The sequence below is a fragment of the Temnothorax nylanderi genome, unplaced genomic scaffold (assembly GCF_030848795.1).
Source record: "Temnothorax nylanderi isolate EJ_2023f unplaced genomic scaffold, tnyl_v1.0 TNYL_tig0016_pilon, whole genome shotgun sequence".
NCBI classification, from domain to species: domain Eukaryota; kingdom Metazoa; phylum Arthropoda; class Insecta; order Hymenoptera; family Formicidae; genus Temnothorax; species Temnothorax nylanderi.
Window position 1 is genome coordinate 175788 of NW_027249078.1, and position 23798 is coordinate 199585.

Here is a 23798-nt window from a genome sequence, read left to right on the forward strand (position 1 = left end):
ATAGAAGTAGTTCCACTATTAACTTGAAACGTTCGATAATAAAAGTCTCTCTAATCTGCGATCGCTATTACTGTCAGTCCTACCTTCCTCCTGTTCCAAATCTTCTTTGCTCGCATCTTTCTTCTCTTCGCCGTTCGATAACGAATCCATGCTGCCTTTATGACTCTCGTCCTTAAATGCGCGATTTTTGTGACTACCATACGATTTGTTACTGTTAAAAGGATATTCGAGTAAGGTACGCTCTTAATGATATTACCTGAAATAGGTGAGCATTTTATAAAAAGCCTAACCGACCTGATAGTGTCGTCTTCGTTCTGATTAATATAATCGTTGTCCAATCTATAATCGTGGTGATTTATTGAATTCGCGATAACCTTCGTATTGTTCATGCACAGCTTGCCCCTCTTCAGTTTGTTCTTCAGATCTCCTTTGAAATCAAATTCGATATATTAATCACTATTCAGTATTATTTTTTTCGAAATGTAATTAATAATAAAACATACATATCTCTAAATCTTTAACAAAAAAAATTGAATAATATTCTTAAATTTTTATAATTTACTTTTTATCTTTTAATTAATTATTGTAAAGAAAATTTACAATCTTTTGCAACAGTTTTTAAAAAATGATTGTAAATGAATCATTTTTTATTGTGGTTTCATGTGTCAATGTGCCAAATATGTAATTTGGCACATTGTGCTATACCTCTTTCAGCTAAAGATGCTAACTGTACAATACGGGTTATTATTATTATTATTATTATTATGGACAAAGAATTGTACTTTTGTTGTTTCCGATACGCTTACCATGAATGGTAAATTCCATCCCATCGCCAATGGCAACTTCAAGCTGATTAAGCTCTTTGGCGCTCTTCTTGTCTCTGTATGCGTCCAATTCTCCATCTGCAAGATCTAGGTCCTCATCGCGATCAATCCCATCTGCACAGTCATATAAAATCTCTAACCCGCCCTTATTAGGAAATTCGTATCGGAAAACAAATCGGAACGCGCTGGAAATTATACGAAATGCTGTACAGATAAAAATCTGTTCGCTGTATATACAGGCCCATCTCATACACACACGTGCGCGATTGTTTTCCGTCGCAATTCCCAACACGTCGAATTGAGGAATCAGATCAAATTAGTAACATGATCATGTTGTTTGCATGCAATCGTATATGGTGTCATTTATGTCCAGTGATATCACCAGTGACCCGATCCGGTTCGAGACACGGTGTCAACGATTTACAATGTAGATGCTTTGTGCATGATACTTGCTGCATAGACACACACTTGATATTAATTTTACTAATGGTGGTTGTGAAACAGCTAAACTCATTGGAATAAACATCCAAATTGCTCTATTATCACCTGAATATAGCAAGTTTTAAGGATACGTGAAAGATATTTAAAAATTGCTTGCATAATTCAACATTTGTTAAAAAGATTTTGTGGAGAATATGTATGTATATATGTGTATTTAAAAAACTACAATTTGTATGCTTCCATTTTTATACTAAATCGAACGAAAAATTAATTAACCGAAGAATTTTAATCAGGAAAATTTACAGCGATTTGCTATGAGCAGAAATGCAGCACGCATCATGCGGTTTCTTATGTACATGTATGTGTCTATTTTGCTTAATGGTAAATTCGCATCTTGGACGAACTTCATCACCATCGAAGTTACGTAGTAAAATGCGTTCCCAAAGTAAAATGCATAGCAACGTATAACTGCCAGGCAGCTAATCAGCGAAACAAAACTTAATTTGCGCTTAATCCCACCGTGCATTAAATACATCGAACTATTCAGTTCTGCCTTATTTTCGAAATAATTTTATTGAATCAAAAATATGATTAAATTCGAATCTGAGCTAATTGTAATTAATTAGGAAGAGCGTTTATTATTCGTATTAAATTATAAATGAAATTACATTATAATGCAGTACGACGATTTTAATAGAGCATAATAGCGAACCAAGTAAAATTTATTGAGTCTGCATAATAAATCGAATGTACCAGTCGACGTATATATGCTTTACGAGTTTTAGAATTGATAGCAAATCTTGTTAGAAAAACGATAAATCAATGAGAAAGTCTAAAACGATGTAAAAATAAACAAATGCTGTTTAAAAGTAATTTTGAACAACAAAAGATACGAAATATCAAATCTGTCGTCCGCTCTGTTCGTCGTTGTAATTCATAGCTCGTCATTACGCGTAATAATCTATTTACTGTTACATCGGTCGCCGACTGGCACCAGCAAAACGTGTGAAAGAAGTGTAAAGCAAAAACTGAAAGACAAGTGCCACGAACTACACAGCGCACACAGCAAGCGATCTGATTGGATATAAACCTTCTTTCCAACTGTTGGACGGTCCCTCACCTGGCGCCTGATCGGATATCTGATTGGTGAGTTTGGCTCGCATCAACTTAGCAAAAGCAAGGATATTTCGCTTGATCCACTTAATGAAACGCGCTATTCGGTCGATCGCCTCCGCGATCTTGTTCGTGTCGTTGTCCGCAGTCGGGGCCGATAGATTCGATGAGCCGAAATTGCTGAGCAACAGAGCTAAGAAGAGATTCAGGACCTATTTCGTGGAAACATAACACGATTAATCTTGGCAAACGGAATAATTTAATACAAATTTGCGGTGTTTTGCAATTGCTTTATACGTATAAAATGATAAAGATAATATCAACTTGAAAACTTATGCAAAACTTATTGAAAAGGCTGTTCTGCCTTTTTTGTACTTACGACCAAGTTACCGATGACGACAGTAGCTAAGAAGAATGGTATACAGGAGACGTCGCCGACCAGCATGCAGTCCCACATAGACTCGATCCACTCTCCGCACAATACTCGGAAAACGATCATAAAGGAGTGCATGAAGTCAGTGAAGTTCCATCTGGGTAGATCACCGTCCGGGAAGTAGTCGACGTGATCGGTGTAATTCTTGCCGAAGAGCTGCATACCCATCACGGCGAAAATGAAGATGATGATGATCAACACGAACGTTAGATTACCTAACGCGCCCACCGTTCTGCCCATGATGGAGATCAGCAGATTCAACGTAGGCCACGATTTAGCCAGCTTGAACACTCTCAACTGAAAGAGATCACATTTTCGATATAACTCGTACGATTACTCTTAAAATAATTGCTTATCGAATAACGTAATAAAAGAGTGACACTCACCAATCTGAAGGATCGTAATACTGACAGGCCTTGTACACCTTCGAGACCCAACTCCAAAAGTGAAAGAGCGACGATGATGAAATCGAAAATATTCCAGCCCTCTTGAAAATAATATTTTGGGCTCATCGCTACCAGCTTCAGAGTCGCTTCGATACCGAACGTCGCCGTGAAGAACTAGAATTTGAATTGGATCATCAGCACAATCTCTCAATTTCTATAACAATACTGTATTTACGTGTATGGCAATACTCACGTAATTGCCAGACTTGAGTATTCTTTCCATATCTTTGTCCATGTCGTGGTGATCCAATGCCATGAAGAGCGTATTGACGACGATGCAGAGTGTGATAAAGAGCTCTACGAACGGATCAAAGACCAACAGGGACACGTACTTTTGAAACTCGAGCCAAAGCCAGCAGCAATCCCAGACGCAAAAGATGTCGATACAACGAAACATTCCGGCCAATAACTTGTCCTTGAACGTAGGTTCTTCATCGTCGTCTGTCGGAAAGTAATAGGTCGAAACTGTAACGCGCGTTAGTAATTTTGTCTGGCACCACTCTTTTTGGGGAAAGAGGTTTTTCTTTGGTCAGGCTCATTCTTCGAGATCACAGATTATATTTACAGGCAGGCAGACAAGCAGAAGGCGTGGCGAGAAATTAAAAATGACATATGCACATACGGAATAATGAATCGCGTAAATCTGAATAAACGTACTTAATATTTAATACTATAGTTGCAAAATATCTGAAAGTAAAATATCTCTTAATGTTTTCTTTCTTTATTTATTTATTTTTTGTAAATACTGACATCGTTACATTAACATCACTATGCTGTTCTGCAAATTTAAAAAAAAATGCGGATTATTTTATTTCTAAAAATTGATACTGTACAACTTAATACAATTTAATAAATTATAATTGATATATTTCGTACGATATGCAAATTCACGCAAGTCGCTAATATAAAACTGAAAAATGATAAATTTTAAACAAATATCGTGCATTAGCGGCGCGAATAATGTGCAATGCGACATAATATAACTACATTACAGCATGCGCGCGAACTCAACATTGTTACAATTATTACGTTTTATACACACACAAAAAATGAGGTAATTTTATTTTAATACTTTCGCCACATAAAAGATTATAAGCTAAAAGCTTATAATCTTAGCTGTTAAAATCGGCAGTAAAAAATTATTATACAAGAACAATTTTATTAAACTTGTTAGTTAGAAGATATAAATTTTGCTTAGGTTTTTAAAAGGTATGCTTCTGCAGCGAAAGAATTAAATGTCTAATATAAGCAATTAATGACGACCAAACGTCAACGTAATTACGCGAAATTCTTCTGAACTCAAATATTTTACAACAAAATGCAATTAACAAACAATATCACGCACGGCTGTACATTTTTCAAACAAAGCAGTGGTGTTATATGCGGTCTTTAGGAAAATATTCTCTGTTTCTACGCGGATGCTTACGTCAACGAAATTTACAGACGTAGCGATGTAGCAAAAGTGATTTACTTACAACTTTACGTGCAAAAATTCGAAACTACATCACAGGTGATCAAATATCTTTTGCGAAGACTAATAACGCGTCGATGAAAATACTCGTTTCTATTTTCGAAATATGCTGATATTGCCGTATTGTGCACCCGAGACAAACACGATAGTGCCCTTCAACGCGGTGATGATGCAGGTGCAAAAATATTGAGTTTAACCAAAATCGCTGCAGTTTTAAATCGAAAACCAAAGATAAATAAGATTTCTCAATCATCGATGAGAATAAAAGAACGTTTAAAATTATAAAAAAAATAAATTTTGTTACAATTCCTTTCAATTCATAAAGAAAAAGAATGACAGAAGGAAGGATGAAATAAACTAAATAAAATATAAAATTAATATTGAATATTTTTATAAATATATATATATGTAAAATATTAATTTAAGTGTTAAAATAATATAATATATTAAATAAAATGAAAATTACCGAGCATTATTTATGATTTATCGACGATTGAGATAATCTGAAAAAAAATTGAAGCATGAAGCAACCAGGATCGTGCAGCTGCGGCGAAAGTGGTAATCTGTGTCACATCGCAGGAAACGAGCAAACTCTGTTTCCCCAAAAAATGCTTTCACCGCCCTCAAGGGCCCGCGGGCCGCAATCGTGTCTTTTTTTCTCGTCGCATCACGCTGCTCAGAGAGACAATATCCTTTTTATATTTATATTATTCGCCATTTAAATGCTTGTTCTCCGTTTAGCAATCGCTGAGACGTGTATCGATCCATCGTATGTAGCGAACCGCATCAATTTACACGCCATGCTCAATCGTAAACAAAAGTATGTATAAGGAACACGAGCATGATCTTAGCTGCGCCAGCTGGGATGAAAATCAAAAATGAAATTTGTTCGTTCTACTATGTACAAGGCGCGCGGCCCAGAAATGTCCAGCAAAACAGTATATCAACGCAAGGGAGTAGTATGACGAGAGATTTTAAAACCACAGTGTACATCGAACGGCAGGATGCTCACACGATAATCAAGATATATACATTTGCGATAGGGATGAACAGAAGAGAGAAACTTGAGGAAACTTGATGAAAGATGCGGAAAGGGACGCGATATTACCTCCTTGTTCCGGCGTCTTGCTCTGGCGACCGGCGGCTTGCTCGATTATGTTGTTCAGCACCATTACATCTGCGCAAGAATGATAAGATCGAAGTAAGTTTGATTGCTCGGGAGAGCCTGGAGCTATATTCGCTAACTAGTTCGCAATCTCACCCTTCATGTCGACCACGGTGTGCTGTTGAGACGGTTCGATAAACGGATTGTCTTGTTGCTTGGTCTTGCCCATGGGATCTTCCTCGGAAGTTTCCTGAAAATTTGAAATTGTAAACACCTGGATCGCTACGTTATGCGCCGTGCGTTCGAATCTGATGTAAGGCATCAATCTTTGTACATTGATAACTGCGGCATTTTTACGTAAAATATTGCTAAGATCGATACTATTAGTCTGCAATAAGGATTGAAACTGATAAGAATATATTCTGCATCTATACAATTATGAATAATACAGACGTATTTTTTACGAAGCAAAGATTTAACGTTTCTGTAATTTAGCAAACTCCGAAATATTCTATCTTCAATTAGGTCGTCTATTTCCCCGAACAAATCTCTCCCTCTATTTTGTATGATTATCATACTTGCGAGTTTCTCAAATTTAAAAATCACTTACGAAATGATAAGTTTTCTGATTGGTGTCCGTAAGATGGCCATTGGCCGGCGTAGTCTGTTTGTTGTTTCTATTCCTGAGAATCTGCTCTTGCTTGGTGATCTGCTTGCCGATGCTGTCAATTCCGCGGATACCGGGGAAGGCCAGGTCACCATGGGATGTGTAGGAGAGCCGCGAGGCGTGCGAAGTGTAGGACGAGTGACGCGAGCCGAGATTCGCGTAGTACCCCGCCACCACGATCGTACCGTTCTCCTCGGACATCGGTGTGACCGCGTTCGAGTCGTCGGCGTAGGGCAGGTGTTCCTGGGCGTCCAAGTACGTCGACAGCACGAGGGGCTTCCGGTCACCGCCCGGCGGTACGAAGCATCGGCCACGACCATTGCGTATCGTGAATTGGTGGCTGCCACGGCTGCTGCGGCGTAGATTGAACGGTGAGCCGGGTAGGCTCAGGCTTGCCTGAAATTACAACAAAGCGGACCACCGCTTTTCTCTCTCTCTCTCTCTCTCTCTCTCTCTCTCTCTCTCTCTCTCTCTCTCTCTCTCTCTCTCTCTCTCTCTCTCTCTCTCTCTCTCTCTCTCTCTCTCTCTCTCTCTCTCCCTCTCCGTTCTCGGCCCTCTTTTCTGGCAACCGAGGCGAGGGCCAGCCAGAAAGACATTCTTCTCTGTCCTCGGCGATGTGATTCCCTTAGGACGATTGTGACATTTCTCGCGAAATTGATCGCGCTTAATGGATCGAAGAGTCACGAGCTGTGATACGTGAAGATTTTTGCTGGCATTGTTTGAAATAGAATAACAGATTTTCGACCATGGTCTTATTGGCTGAATGTAAAAGCGATATTTTGAAATTTAAAAGATTTATTTATTTTTTGGATGATTATACATAATACAACAGGTAACTCTTCGAACAATCCCATCCCGCTTCCCTACTTTAACTAATCAGTTACGAAACACGATGATTGACCGGTAGTATATATATATATATATGTATTGAGCTGCCTATCTGGTTGTCTTTCTAAGTAAACCGTGAATTAATTCTTCCAATGATACGCGCGACATTGATCGTTCTTCGTAATTAATTAAAAGAGAAAAGATTGATCGCTCAACGAGACTTGTCTCGATGAAATTGCTCGCGGTGGATCATTATTACATAAAAGACGCGACACGATCGATCATCGGTGATGATCCGCGCTTGTCTCGACTCAGGAATGGAAATCCGTGAGGATGAACGGGCGCGTGATAACATGCGCGATTCACAAGACATCGCCTGAAAGCTGCGAGTCGTAACGCGCGAGATATTGATGAATGGCGTCTCGAAGATGGTGAGATCGTGTGATCGGGTCCTATGGTGCTATTTAGTGTACGTACGGTCGGTGCTGACAGACACACGTCGTGACACACGTACCTTCCGCAGGCTTTCCTGGTAGGCATAAGTAAACTGGCCATTAGCGGCGCGAGGGACCTTAAGAAAAAAACAAGAAAAGATATCTCCTACCAAACGGCTCGTAACGTGATCTAATGTGTACACCAACGAGGCACTCGAAATAGGTATGGAGTATCACATAACACTTGCAGAAGCACACATAACACAATTGTAGATGGAGAGGTGGAAAAAGAGAGAGAAGAAAGAAAAATACGGCTATGTAAAAGAATATTTTTATCGTATTGTGTGGGTGGAGAAATTATCGAATATAGTAAAGGTCTAGTAAATGTGTAGAGACACGAAGATCGGCGGTTACGTCCACGATCGAATTGCGTCAATTAGAGTGATGCATATAAGCATACTTGAAAACATTGTCAATTTTTCACGTTACCTTTTAATTCGAGACTTGCTTGTTTGTTAGATAAAGAGAAATAAAGAGAAATAAATAGAAAAATTAGTCCATTGAAATTTTCGTGTCAGGTAAATAGCGTTTTCGAGCATCGATATTAGGCAATTAGCCGATATATTTCGTATCTCCGTTAACTCTATTAATCGTATATACTAAGCATATACTTCTCTGCATGCATGGCTCTGTAAAATAGGATTGAAACGTATGTTCAGTATGCGCCGTGTCGTTATACGGCCGAAATTCAGTGTCCCGCGCGTTAGTACCCGCAAACGCAGGATCGAGGCAGCGATATTCGACACATTGAAACTGTACGATATAACTAGGGCGAATGATTAACGGGAGAGTGACAGGTTCTATGCGTAAAGCAACCTATCCAAAAGGGTTATGACATCATAATACGAGCAATCGAGATACGCAGCGAGTCCCAAAAAAGATTTATATGAATAGCAGAGCGTTGATTGAATTAACCGGGAATTAACAGTTTCTACGTCAAAATTCGATTAATATAGCAGTAGTGAAAATTCAATCATTAAATTATGGAGAGTAATTACGTGGATATAAGAATTTAATGTTTCTTGTACATTTGATAAAGATCTAGATAAAAAATTTCTTCGAATTACAACTCCCAAATTGGTAGACTTTTTTGGGACATCCTATATACGCCAAGCATGCTACAGAGCGGCGGATGTTATAGGAAGGCTCGACTCGTCGCGATTTTTTTTTCTTTCTTTATGTGTTCAAAACATATGATTTAAAAAATAATCAAGATACGTTAGGATTATAATTAGGAGGGATATACAATCCTGTTGAATGTATTTTGCTTTCAATTATCTATTTGATATCTGCGTACCAACAGTAATAAATTATTACCAAGTTCGCCTAATTGCCTAGATTTGTATTCGCCATTCACCGAGTTTGTCCTAATGACCTAAAAAGTCTCTCTATCAACCGGGCTAATAAATATAATGCATCATCATTCGAGTCCTATGTCCCGGAAAGCGGTGATTTCGAACTGAAGCAGCCGATATTCCGATATTCGCGATTTCAATCGCAGACTATCGACGAGTCGAGTCGGATTGAATAGCCTCGCATAAGTTGCTCTCGTAGGAGCGAGGTCGGAGGGGGGGGGGGGGAAGATCGTGAGGTTGATAACAGGGCCACGATAGATTACGACGCGTAAAAAGGTCGATATGTCGTACATTATCCAGCCGGATACTTACGGCGCTGACTTTCCGCACTTTATTGGCAGCGCTGTGGTTGTTGTTGATCTGCTTGATGTGCCTCTGATCGCCGGCGGACTCGATCGAACGTATGCTCATCTTCTCCTTATTGTTGTCGTCGTTGCCCTTCTCCTGGCCGACGAATAGCTCGTAGCTGTGACACGAGAACTCCGACGGGGATTTGACGATCTGATTTGCAGCTTCCGTGGCGGCGGCGGCCGCCGCTGCAGCCGCAGCTTCGTGCGCTGCAGCCGCAGCTTCGTGCGCTGCAGCCCTCGCCGCGAGCTTATTCTCCTTCGCTATTGCAGCTTCCTCGGCTTCCTATTAACATTAATCGATCGTGTCAATTCTTCTAATTTAACAATTCACGAATCTTAGGCCTAATTTCGCGAAATAATGAATTTATTTCTCAAGAAAGACTCTTCATCCTCAGTCGATGAAAAGCTTCAGTTGGTATCTCAACATTTTTCTTCTAAAATCGATTCCAGTATCATTTACCCTCATAGCTTCTTCCTCGGCAGCCTCCTCCTCTTCCGCTTTCTTCTGCAACTCGTCGTACGACATCGCGACAATAGCGAGGATCAAGTTGACAAGATAGAAGGATCCAAGGAAGATGATCACGATGAAGAAGAGCATGTGCCACGGTCCGGCCGATCTTAGCACCAGTTGATACAAATTCTCCCAATAATCCTGAGTCATGAGACGAAAGGCAGAGAGCAATGCCCAACCGAAAGTGTCGAAACTCGTGTAACCGTAATTCGGATTAGTACCGAATCCTTGTAAACACGTGTATCCAGGAAGGCACTGCCTGTATTCGGAGAATATTATTTTTTCACGTGCTCTTTGCATCGGTATCGCAAATATATGTATATTTCCGGAAGAACTCTTTCCACTAACGTTGGTTCTTTCTTAATAGATATATTAATCTTAAATTCGTTTAGCTAACAGTATTATTATAAATAAAAGCGAATTATCAACTTACCCCGCCCCCGATGAATTTCCACATAAAGGTATATTTTTAGCCTCGTCCATGTACCAATTACCTGTATAAGGGAACGATTTAATAATCAGATATGCGATTTAATAATCAATTATCGAAAATTTAAAACAACCATTTAGTACAATAAACACAGCTTATTTATTGCATTTGTTTAAAGAGGCATTATATTGTAATAGTTGAATTAATCTAGATTGCTAATTATATTTTGATATCGTCAATCATAAAAACGCTTGAGAGACCAACGTCACAAAGATTTTATTCTTTTATTGCAAATAATAATCAGATTCCTTTTTTTACAAGCTTTAGACTTGTGTTTCTTTTTAAATTTAATTTTACGAAGAACCGCGACTTACTTTCGTTATTATTGAATCGAATCCAACTCTCGTGGGTGAGATTACCCCAGGAGCCGTCCTCAGGAAAGTTCTTTATACATTTTTGCGTGAGGACCCCCATGTAAATCTGAAGACCCATCAGCGCAAAGACGGAGAGGGAGAACATCGTCAGGATTATCACATCGCGCAGGTTCTTCACGGATTCTATCACAGCGCCGACAATGGTTTTCAGACCTAGACAACGAGAACAGAATAACAGTAGATTCGTAGCGTGAAAATATACAGCAATAGCGGCGGCAACCTGGAGAAGTACCGATTGACTTGTCGTGCGAGAAAAGGCAGTTTAATCGAGGCAGGCATATGGATAAAATGCGAAATGAACATCTTTTTCAGAAGATTTGATTTAAAAAAAATACAATTTTAAACTTAAAATCAAATTTTTAATGGAGAAGAGCATCACGACGCACGCGATTTTATGGATAGCGACATAGAAATTTGTCTAATATTATATTCAGACGAGAGACCCGTTCAATGCACAACCTACAGCTTACAAGATGAAAAATGAAATACATGAAGGCCATCAAAAGCATATTTTTTACGATAAATCGCTTGATACGATATACGATCAAATTTTCTCTGTCTCCATCCACGTTCAAAGCAGTTTCGTGCATCGAGTTCGATAGTTCGTTTCGCGGAATCGGTGGGAAGAGCGAAAATAAGGGAAAATGGGGAGAAAGCAAACCGATGTAAAATGAATCGAATTTGTCGGGATAAATATCGGGCGGACGTATACTGTAAAAATACCGGGTGACAAACGGAACGATGATGCGAAGGGCGATACAAGCTGCAGTAAAATGGAACTGTTGTAGATATGTGATGAGATACGGAAGACGTACACAGCGATCGCACAAGTGTTGTCTAGAACCACTATGTATTTGCGTCTACGACCACTTCTATATTCTAAGCATACCTGGTACAATAGCGACAGTCTTCAAGGCTCGGAGGACTCGAAATGTCCTGAGAGCGGCAAGGTTGCCTAGATCTATGCCCATCGTCACATAACTGTAATACACCCGAACATCACACACATTACAGTGATACAAACAAAAAGATAAAATAAGTTAGAGAAAATCGGGGCGGGGGTTACGTAGTTACGCAAACGGTTACTCGCTACTTTTCCTATTTCCTACCAAAAAATCTGCACGAACTGCAATGTGTATCGTAAGGTAGCTATTACTGCATGCACGATTCAATGTAACATGCCGCGTATAACTTGCCACGGGTTTCGAGATTGTTTTTCCAACGTATCTCCCAAGCTTATTTATTTCCGTCAATATTTTTTCTCTTTTGAAGATACGATTAAATGATTATTTTTAGCACTGCTATGTATATTTAATTTAAATAATATTATATTATTCTTTATTTTTGCAAAAAAACGATCTTTCAAATTCTAGTTCTCTCACTTGAAAAATATAGTACCGCATTAAAAAAATTTCAAGAATTTGCTCTAACAAGTACTTTCGACTCATCGAAGTAGAATAAAATCTGTCTGATTCTTGTTTTCTAGGTTTGTCATCAAAATGAAAAAAGTAGATATTTTGAGAAAAAATAATGACGATATCTCAAGTACTATGAAAGATTGTGCTGAATCTCGTGGCACGCGATCTCGGCTGTGTTACGAGCCGCAGTTGAGTACTCGTTTATCGAGTGAAACGTATACACGTATCGATCATCTATGAACAATTACTGAAGTAAGAATGTATGTATATAGATATGTACTAAACTACAACAACTAGTCAACTGACTCGTCGACTCGACGTAAGAGTACTAATGTCTAATCAACGTATTACGAATGGCAATTAAGAACTCCTTGTTTAAGATCACTAAAAGAGACAAGAAATAATACTATCCCTATCTAGATGAATTAATTTTTAAGTACCTAAAATATATATATAAGTACACCTCAGAGCGTGTATGCGTGTATGCGCGTTCGTGTCTGCGTGGATTGTGAGGTAATGAACGAAGATCGAATATATATATATATATAAGTATATAATCGATGCTACGAAAGTCTTACGTTAGCGTACTCAACGGATCTAGCGGAGAAGTCTACTGTCATAACCTGGAAAGATCTAACTTGATACTAATTAACGTTTCGTGAATAACTCTTCAGTATACACTTCCGATCTAAAATTGCCAATTCAAAAATTGCGATTTTGATTACCGTATTTGTCGTCGTAACATGATTTAGTAATCCACTTCTTTTTCTATTCTGTTAAGAGCCAATTGATTCATTTAATTCGACACTGTTAAAATAACTTATAAATAGTTTCTGTAAAAGTCATCGTATATGCCATAAATTATTTCAAGTCCGAAGGAAATAAGGGTCCGATAAATTCTAGTCTTCATAATAACGTTTCTTTTTACGAGGTCGAAGTAATTAGCACGATGTATAATTTATAAAAAGATAAGAGCGATACTTGGGCACTTCCATTAGTATCCACAGAATCTCCACGACTTTTTCTCGACAAAATGGCGACGATCCTTTTGTCCACCATACTCTACCGTATACTCCGTTTTTTTTATTTTCCTCTTAATTTTTCTTTCTTCTTGCCTTTCTCTCTTTAAGAAGAATAAGTTTTAACTACTCACGCTAAAGCTATAACTACGAAGTCGAGCCAATTCCATGCATCTCTAAGATAGGTAAAAGGCTGCAGAATGAAACCCCTCGCCATCACCTTAACGGCGGACTCAAATGTGTAGATGCCCGTAAATATCACTCTGAAAACAACAAACACACCACTCAGCTGTTTAAATGCGCCTCATGTGATTCTCTCTACCACCTAACACGCTTAAAATCGCATGTGAACGGTACTCTCGCGCAAAAATGTGATCATAGCCATAATACTACAACTCGTTAAAATATTTCCACCGTACATCTCGAATTATTTTCTATTCCTAATTATTACAAACATATATTTACTATTATATATTTACATTGTGTAAATCTTACGGCAGTAGAACTAATCTATCAGTAAACTCATTGTCAGAAACATGCTAGTGATGAAATTACACATTAATTAGCATGATCACTTTTGCCAGCGAGACTAATCGCATCTAAACTCGGCGTTAATTTCTGACATCTATTTAATCCCTGTAAATAATCTATTGGCATCTATATTTCATTGTATAGATTAACTACTATACTCGCATCTCAGGCACGGTACACGCGAACGAATTACTCACGCGAGAAATAGTCAATAAAAAAAATAGTTTATCACACTTAACCGTAATATTTCAATTAAACGCAAGAAATATGAAAATATAAAAAAATAAAATAATAAAAGTCAGGTTTCCAATTCTTCATTTATATTTAACATTAATGCTGACATATAATAGTTATTTATCACTAAAAAGTTTACGTATTGTTCTGTCAAATTTTGAGACATTCCCGACAATGATATCCGCAAATTTGCAGTACACTGCATGTCGAATCGTTCGCGCGATTTTGTTACCCGTCGCCTAGTGTGCTATCTCTAGAGAGACTAATACAAAACTTACCAACGGAATACAATTTATCACAGTCTCTACTCATATATTAGAGCTATAACATGTAGAACATGTAGAACATTTCTTCAAGTATCTATACAACACAGGTGATCACGCCGTAAGCCTTCGATGAGATTTTTTCTAGTTAAATAAATATCGAAACAGCTAAACGTGGCAGTGAAAAAGACGAGTTAAATTTTGAAACTCAAAAATAAATAACCGACGACGATAAACGCATCTCCAGCTTAGGCACATGTCGGTAGACTAAGCTATATAAAGTTACAATTATTTAATGACAAGCTTTTAAGTGTGTATCACCCCAGTCATTGCAGAATCCTTATATATCGTAGAAAATAAAAACATTTTTGTTCATTTTTCTTACGTATCGTTTGCGTTTGCAAAATGCGACAATGAAATTCATTTGTTGAACTTATTTTTTTCTTCTTTCGAAATATTGAATACTTCGAAAACTGATATTCGAAAACTAATCAAGAAAATAGATAAATAAAATCTAATTAGATGGATAATTCAATATCACCATTGAGATGAATAATATTGAGCGATATTTAAATAATTGCATAATAATCACTAGCGTATTTTGTTGTAAATATTAAATAGGGTTGACAACGTCAATGTGATATTAATTTGTAATATGTAAGCAAATACACTCAAAATTAAAATCATTTCAAATCAGTGACAGAAAAAATACAATTTTATATAATTTTGCAAGGAATAATCGTAGAATCATTTTCAAAAGAATATTTTAAAATCTAAAGACTTAAAAGAGTCTTTAACTAGATTCTAAAGATTTTTTTAAGAATTTAGATTTAAAATGTTTTTCTAAAAAATGGTCATTATTTTTCGCAGAGTTATGTAAATTTATACTTCATCATATTTACTATCAATTGAAAATGGGAATTTAATTTTGTCCAGATGTGTGCTTTGCAGATTTATTCCAGTGTCTAAAACTTTTAATTAGAGTCTCTTCAATAGTTTTATTTCTGATAAGAGCGAAAAAGTTTGGCTTTCCGCTTGTTACAAGTACTCGCTCATCCATCATCGTCGATAAAGTCACGATTCGCAAATAAAAACTGCGAGAGATACTCACTCGGTGGACTCGATGGCGGGCGTGGCGGTCATGATCATGAGTATACAGTTAACCAATATTGTAGTGATGATGAAGAGGGAAAAGAGCGGGTGGACCAATATATATATGGCCACCCGCCGTATAGGATTGAACGGGTCGAGCATCCACATCGCGTCCGTCGCTGAGAATCTGAATATATCCTTTCCCTTGCTAATGACGACGAAGGTCTACGAACAGACACATATCACAAAATTCATTCGGTCAGATATTACGAGTAAAAGTCCAGAAATAGATGGATAATCGTTTATGAAAATCGTTATTAGTGTTAAAGTGTTGCGGATTTAATGTGCTTTAAAAGTAGAGACATTAATTAAAAATATAGCTTTCAATGAGATCTCGTATTAAAATAATTGTCTCGGTTTAACTAAAGAGATAAATAAAGAGATAACAAATAAAGAGATAATAAATAAAGAGATTTTCTGAACATAATAATAATGTACGATCAATTATATAAGATAATTAATCGACCCGCAAAAAATATATTTTTTTATTTATTTTAACATGAGTTTTTCAACTTCCGACTTCTACGCGCTTGTAGACTTAAATTATAAAAGATCTCGATATAGATGTACGGCTTTTAACGCACCATTATAACCGTAAAATAGTTATATAAAGCAATTACGAACTTGAAAGCTAAAGTTTCAAAATAGCTACGTCAGATGCAATCATAGTGAGCGGCCGCTCGTTAGAACCCACTCTAATGTTCCGCATCTCGCGAAAACTCAGTTTTCTCTAAAAGAGAGTTAAGCTAATTAGTGCGTCAATGTCTGGTACCCTTTGATTGTGGTAGAAGGTATCAATATCCTCGAGAGGTGTGGAGGCCAACTCGGCTGGAAAATCGTTGTGCATTCGGACCGGGATCGACGCTCCCTGCTCAAACATTGGATCCGGCTGAGGACCTTCGTCCTCGTCCTCGTCATCATACCGTACCTGCGAACGAGATGCTCGTAAGATTATTTCTACACGCGTATTTTTTCGCCATATCGTTACGCCGCGGCACTTTGCCTGAGCAAAAATTATGTTAGAATCTTCGCAGAGAAATATTATCGCAAGTAATTAAAATATAAAAGATATATCATTGTAATTCAAATTCTATCGAGAGAACAGAATTATTTGAGTGATTGAAACATTCCTTTTATCGAAGCGAATATGTCAAGGATATATGATGCCGATAAACAAGAAAAAAAACTGATCTCGCCCGCTTATCATACTTAAAATTTGATAAAAATTCTTTTTAATGCGTTTCATTATTTTCACATTAAAACCGCGTATAGAAAATCAAATTGGGCCATCGCATATATCACATTTCATATTCGAGCATGAAAAGTAAAAATAATCGAGCAATCGATGATATAAATATTTCCAAAATACCGCGATTTCTTCGACCGTAATTAAACGGACAATAGGTATGGCTATATGCACAGTTGCATTTCTACATTCAACGATGACATATCGCGTAATACAGAATCTAATACAAAACTTAATTTTCAAATATTTCAGAGTAATTCTTCATTATTCATGACACAAGAATCTCGTATATAACGTAAGTAAAAGATCGAGATATAACAGAAATGCATATTACGAATATGATTCCGAAGCTTTTCTCCAATATTACATAAATACATTTTAATACAATTATGTCTATATATTTTTTATATATAAATACTAATTATTTAATACTAATCGTTGTCAAATACTAATTTTGTTAACTCAAGCGCAATCTTTTGTAATTAATATCTTAGTATTCTTTTATATTGTAAAATATTTGATGCGAGATTTTTTCATGAAAATGTGCCTTTAAAATATATATTTACGAGCACGGCTTGTGTAGCACGGCTAGAAATATAAACTTGACCGTATAGAAGGACGGAAACCATATGGCAGCGTATGTAGAACGCGAACGTGAAATATTCAGTGCCGTCGTATGAATATTCGAACAAATCGCTTCTTTGGAAATATTCATCGGTGTACTTTTCTAAGTGCACCAGTTATTCATAACCCGCTTTTAGATGAGCTCAATGCGTTGTACCGCATCGTCGTTTGCCTGTGCATCACAAAACAAAATCTCAACCGTGTGATTTAGTGAAAACGGTATAGTAAGCGTATTGCGTGCCGACTATCACATATTCCGAACGAGTGGAAAATCTCGTTATTCTCAGAATGGCCAGATATCCGAAGCAAACTTACTGAGTCCCGTGATCGCTGATAAAACTCGGAAAATTATCATTACGTTAATTATTGTACTTTAGCTAATAGCTTGCCACAATAAAATCACGGCAGTGTGAAAGGCGAAGCCAGTAGAATACTCATGTATTCACGCTGCAAATTTGATCGGTGCTAAAAACGGGTCGTGAACATACGAACCTGAAGAAGGTCCACGCGATCTGCTCGACTTTGGCCCCTCCTACGGCTCGAATCTCTGACAAGTCTTAATTAGAGATACTATTCCTATTTTTTCTCTATGCCGACTCGACTGATACTAGTTTGCCTAACGCTCTAGACTCTAGATACAATAGCTCTATTCTAGTCTCTATCCGATCTCCGCCGTAGCGGAACACTAGTAACCAGTCTTCATCTATTCAGGGCACAGTCGCGCACAAATTGATATAAAAGCGTATGCATGGCAAATAAATGTCTCAACCGAAATAAAGCGCTCGGTATATCTCTCCCCATGGACCCCGGAGCGTTCGTTCGTATTCTATGTTTATGCGCTTATGTAAATTTATGCGCGGTGAGTTTAAGACCTTAACCACTAAACGATCCGTCGCCGACATGTTCACTTCGCAAAAGCCGTAAAATGCGACAAAATCCCGCAGATGATGGATATGAGATCCGTTCAATCGATCTCGGGATGCGGTGATGCATCGCAATTGCGGTTCCTTTTAGAATTACGTGTCAGAAATTTAGGTAGGTGTCCTATACCTAAATAAAAGGCTAAAATCCGTGTCTAGATGACTAGGTCTAATTGTAAGTTGCGCAAGCCAAGTGTCTGCCGAGCCCTGCGCGCGAAAGCTCTAAACTCGTGCTCGTGCGTGCCGAAAGTTTCGAAACTCGTGGTCGAATCTCGAGGGAGACTCGAGCCGGAGTCTGACCCCGTACATTATCGGATTTGACCACGAGGCTAGGAGAAGCATACAAGCGTAGTGCGCGAGAAACGCAGGAAATCGAGTTCCCGTTCTCGCGCGAACTTGACTTTCGTCGGGAATCGGGAATAACAAACACGCCGTGAAGGCGCCGACGGAGATTAAGATGTTCCGAGCTGTCTGCCGATCCGCCGGAGAATGGCAAAGTTTTCTCCTTATGGAACTTCTTATTATCGCGACCAACTATAAATCAATACGATTCCAGAGAATGCACACCGCGTGGCTGTGCGCGACTCGCGCACTTTGCTTTAAAGGCAGCTGAGACAATGCGCGCTGGTTCATCAAGAAATAAAAAAAAACAGGATTAAGAAAGTCAGCGTAAGCGTTGCACGTATGGCAATACGATATGTGTAAGCGTCACCAGGCGACCGCGACCTCCGCTCGAAATATTTATGTCGTACGTTATACTGCGCATCTCCGTATTGCCACTTCGTAGGCGTCTCTTGATAGCGAAACTTTTTAAGACCGCGCTCATATATCTCGTCAGAAATTACGTATTTTAATTTATTACTTGAACGCAAATATGCACGAGTTAGGTGCGCTGGAAGCGGTCTTTGAAATCAGATCATATCAGGTTTAATGCATCTTTAACGTGTATCCCTTGAATCATTGCGTGATCGAGTCTGGGATTAATTGTGACAGTTTTAATAAAATGTTGATTCGCTTGTCAAAAGCAAAAGAATTTTGGTACATTAGCGAGAGATGTATATAGAATTACTCATCTCTCTCGGCGTTTACAGCATTCGAGAGTTCGAAACATCGCGCAATTATGTCGTCCCGTTACAATTGATCCCAAGCTCTCTCCTACGAGCGTGTTATAAAGCGCTTTCAAAGCACAGAGATTCTGCAGGAAGCAACAAATATTTCGAGGGAAAGCCGCGCGTTAAAGCGTAAGCATAGCTCGCTCTCGATTGTAAGACGTCAAGACACTTGCCAAGGAACGTATATTCGTGTATTTGCAAACAACCAAGGGGCAATATACAAAAGCACGCTGCTTTGTATCGTGTGCGTGTTTGCGTGTGTGTGTATGTGTGTGTGTGTGTGTGTGCGTGTGTGCGCGTGTGCAAATCGTGAGACTTCATCATGTTCTTGGCCACGATGCAATATCCAGAAGAGGGGATATTCGCGATCGCGATAAGAAAGATACTCGACATTGAGATATCACGGAGGCGAATCGCGCCTGTTCCCGCTAAGAATAGTCCCCAAATTAATTAATCAAAACGTTTCGAATTCAATGCCTCGCGGATTAAACTTGCACATCTTTGGTATCTGGTCGATATATTGATTTGGGATGATGACGCTCGGGAATCAATATACACCGTGGCACGCAGAAAACTAGGGATTGAAACCTTTACGACTGCGACCATCTAATCCAGTGAATACAAATTCTTTTTTACTCAATTATAATGTTCGAAAAAGAATCAGATTTAAAAATCGTAAAAGTTCCCGAGATTGTTACGACCAATTTAAGATATCAGAAAAGATATTGCGCCAGAAAAATTCGCGGAAGATAGCATTTAAAAAAATATACTATTTTGTTTTATTTTATAGTTCAAAGGTAACAGTAATAAATGGTTATGTAATATTATTTTAATTTTATTAGTCCCTTTTGTTCCATTTGCTCATTAATCTTTGATATTTAAGTATTTGCCCTCAGGAAATGTTATGAGGGAAAATACTTGATGAATATCAAAAATTAATTAACAAATGAAACAAAAGGGACCAATAAGATTATAAAATAATTCGTAAATTAATAATTAACATAAGTAAAATCTGTGTAAAATTTCAATATATGTAAATGCAGCTTCGAATATGCTACGAAGGTGTGGAATCGTTCGCAACTATTACCGAAAATATCGATTTTTCCTCGACATTCGCGAGGAACTGAAAAGTTCATTATTCTTGTTTTCAATCCCTGCAAACAAAATGCAAGCAAGTATTGTATCGTATGTGTGGCGTTGGACAGTGAGTGAGTGACGCGTGTCTAGTCGATCGATCGGCCAAATGCTGCCGAGTGAGGAAAAATCGTGAGATCGTGTGCGTGTCTGTTTGCGCACGTGTTCACGTTCACGGTGTGCATGTGTGTGTACTGTATGTATATATATATATATATATATATATATATATATATGTATGTCGGCATATATGACGTGTAAATGTGCACGTGTATATGTTAGTAAGGTAGAAGAGTCGGATGTGAGATAGACAGAGTGGTATTACTTAGCGTGACGTAACGTCTTACTTCTTTTTTCTTTTTCTTCCGTCCATAACCTCCCTGAAATTGGAGAAATGGAGAAACAGTCGTTACACACAGAGATACAGAGAATACGGGGGAGAATCGGTGAATGAACAGAGTAGAAAAAAAAACCAATATGCCAATATGCGGTAAGAAGGGGGTGAGCGCGATAAGATGGGATCAGTCCGTAGCTTTCGGGAAAGTAACAACTGGATCGAGCGAGTTCAGAAAAGAAAAACAGAAAGAGACAGCGAGAGAAAGAGATTAAAGGGATAGATGGCAAGGAAGGGAGAAGAAACACAATGTTACATCACGACATAGATACACGACAGGAAATACATAGGATTAGACAAGCCGAAAAGAGGGTTTCCAAGCACATGAAGCTTGATCAGGACTGGATTAACTGTTGGAAAAACACGGTTCGTCTGGGAATTAGGAGATACTTTTCACAGAGAATTATAGCCCGAGTCGTTGTCAACTATTTTAAGATACTTTGGGAAATTTTGCTAGTCTGTGAACTTTAAAACTTTGTATATTCTTCAAACGTTTGATTATAACGTAGTTTCTGCTACAATAATAGGGGAATGCAATAATTTATCTGTCTAAATATGCTAGTTCATTCACAAACTCTTTGCAATATATTTAAAAAAAAAATGCAAAAATAGAAAGTTGATATATTCTTAGATTTTGAAGATTTATTACAGAAAGAGAGAGAGAGACGGGATCGATGATAATCCAGTCTTGATCTCGCTTCTCTCTCTCGTTCTCTCCTTGACCTTTCATCGCTAGAGTATAATACAAGGAGGCAATAAAAGGAGAGGATTTGCTCCTCTTGGGAAAGTAATTTTCAAACAGGGCGATCAATGTTGAACGATAGACGCCGTGGAGGAGGAAGGTTAATAAATAAATCCGCTCCTTTTATCGGCGTTGCTGTTATAGCCGTGGGGCAAATTAGGATCGCTAATTATAAGGATGTAAGGGACTCATTCGTTGGGGATTTACATTAATACACTTCTCCGTGATAATCATCTCCCATCGCGTGGCACTCGCGCGTTATTCATTAACGCAAGTGCGACGAGAAGAAAGAGTGGGGGTGGCCACGATACATGAGCGATATTCACGCATATAAATAATGTATATATTTATATATGTATCTATGTATAAGTAGGCACAGAGAGATGAGTGGCACTGCAGACATCGAGCTTCGTACGTGACATATCTTTCGTAACACACACACAGTACTCGACGACAGATATATGTATGTATGTGTGTATAAACAAAAAAATGAGTTTAAATAGTCGTCAGTAGAGAGATAGTTACATCCTCACTACGATAGATCAAGCGAACAATCAACGGGACAATCGAATGGCTGAGGGAAACAGATGAATCTGTTGCAATTTGACATATGTAAGAGAAGAATGGGAAAGAACAGATTTCACATACGGCGCTACAGCTATAGGCATAGGAAAGTTAACGATAAGGCAACTCATACTTAAGATCAATCAATAAAAAAATTGAATATATCAAAGAACATAATATCTCTCACAGAACAAAAATATTCAAATTGAATACTGCAATCTAAAATTTTGTTAATATTGATGTATATTATACCTTAAATCTCGTTGTTTGTTTATTCAAATAAATTGAATTTTATATCAAGTGCATTTAAAAAGTGCGGTACTGTTTTATTACTCTTGATATTTTCGAAAGCGTATTTTATTCGTTTCATATTCTGTTTATTCTCTACTTGTTTTGTTTGACTGCGTACTTACTTCATTAATTAAAAATGTTTTTTTCGCTGAAATGTTTTATAAGAAGAAATTTTAATGAAGATCTTTTATAAGAATGAACGTAACACAATCTTAAGTATGAGCAGCATTTAATGCGAAACTTTTAGCGCATTTACACAAGCGCCTGTGGGCGCAATAGCTATCAGTTAAGAAATTAATTTTTCGAAAGCTCTAAGATAATTTGTTGTGCAATAGGATTTTCAAATTAAACTAATGTTACATCTTTTTCGTAAAGACTTTTAAATTTTTATTGTTACATTGCTCGTCTCGTATGAATAGGTATGTACACATGAATATGTACAAAAAGGACAGTAATTATACAAGAAAATTAATCGATCGCACAATCGAGCTTGGCAGGAAAGTTAGCAGCGTCAGATAAATGTACCCGCTAGCGTTAATCAGTATATGACTAACTGAAAAATTATACAACGGATAACAACAGACTCGAAATAGCGAGTTTGGAGAACAATAAGCATATGTACAACGAACATTTACGCAAAGCATATCTTTGGAATTATCCGCTATCATCTTTTTAGAGTTCAAATAATATCTCTTCGAGACTTCCGTGAAATAATTCGGAAGGATCTCGGAATGCCTGAACGCGATCGTCATGGAACGACCACGTAATTTATTTGGCGCTACTTAAGGGGTATCCTACGAAGTACGCATATGACGAATTATGTGTCGATGTAGTTAATGCGCGAAGAAAATTAGAAATACGCGATCGTGCGACGATCGCGCATACGGTCGCGTTCATACCTCGCCTTCCGCTCTTCTCTGCTGAAGCTCCTTCTGCCTGGCCTCTTCCTCGGCGATGCGAGCCTCGATCGCTGCCAGGGATTCCCGCGTGAACGGACGGAACAAACTTCTTTCTTCCTCTGATAGAGAGTAAGAATCTTCGGACATTGTCTAGGCTGCGCACAGCTGAGCCACCTTCCTGCGAATGCGAGTCGCGATCAATGAAGAAACTATCACACATTACGCTAGATAACATAAGAACAGGTGAGAGAAAACGAAGAGATAGAAGATAGAAGAAGAATAAACAATAATATAAAGCAACATAGGTAAATCGAAATCGTTATATCTAAAGTAATTCTGAGCATTCGAAGCTC

The 23798-nt window shown here is 38.0% G+C and overlaps 1 protein-coding gene and 1 long non-coding RNA gene across 16 annotated transcripts in view; one reads left to right on the plus strand and one right to left on the minus strand.

The window, feature by feature from the left end:
• The window catches only part of Para (sodium voltage-gated channel paralytic), a 48684-nt gene that overhangs the window by 24579 nt on the left and 307 nt on the right, over positions 1–23798 (minus strand). For 2 of the 15 annotated variants that reach the window (XM_071698500.1, XM_071698501.1), the window contains exons 2-22: positions 23446–23623; positions 20903–20935; positions 16292–16447; positions 15479–15684; positions 13474–13602; positions 11792–11883; positions 10843–11055; positions 10472–10532; positions 9988–10297; positions 9490–9810; positions 7843–7899; positions 6444–6896; positions 5990–6083; positions 5837–5905; positions 3451–3722; positions 3198–3371; positions 2758–3108; positions 2356–2590; positions 807–938; positions 295–427; positions 84–211 (exon numbers count right to left, since the gene is read on the minus strand). In XM_071698500.1, coding sequence (XP_071554601.1) covers positions 84–211; positions 295–427; positions 807–938; positions 2356–2590; positions 2758–3108; positions 3198–3371; positions 3451–3722; positions 5837–5905; positions 5990–6083; positions 6444–6896; positions 7843–7899; positions 9490–9810; positions 9988–10297; positions 10472–10532; positions 10843–11055; positions 11792–11883; positions 13474–13602; positions 15479–15684; positions 16292–16447; positions 20903–20935; positions 23446–23592 — 3766 coding nt within the window. In that variant the 5' untranslated portion in view covers positions 23593–23623. The remainder of the gene's footprint in view (positions 1–83; positions 212–294; positions 428–806; positions 939–2355; positions 2591–2757; positions 3109–3197; positions 3372–3450; positions 3723–5836; positions 5906–5989; positions 6084–6443; positions 6897–7842; positions 7900–9489; positions 9811–9987; positions 10298–10471; positions 10533–10842; positions 11056–11791; positions 11884–13473; positions 13603–15478; positions 15685–16291; positions 16448–20902; positions 20936–23445; positions 23624–23798) is intronic. The other 13 variants (XM_071698506.1, XM_071698515.1, XM_071698510.1 and 10 more) reach the window with 9 other exon arrangements.
• LOC139768403 (uncharacterized) overlaps positions 1–23798 on the plus strand; it is a 60086-nt gene that overhangs the window by 13107 nt on the left and 23181 nt on the right. The window lies entirely within an intron of this gene.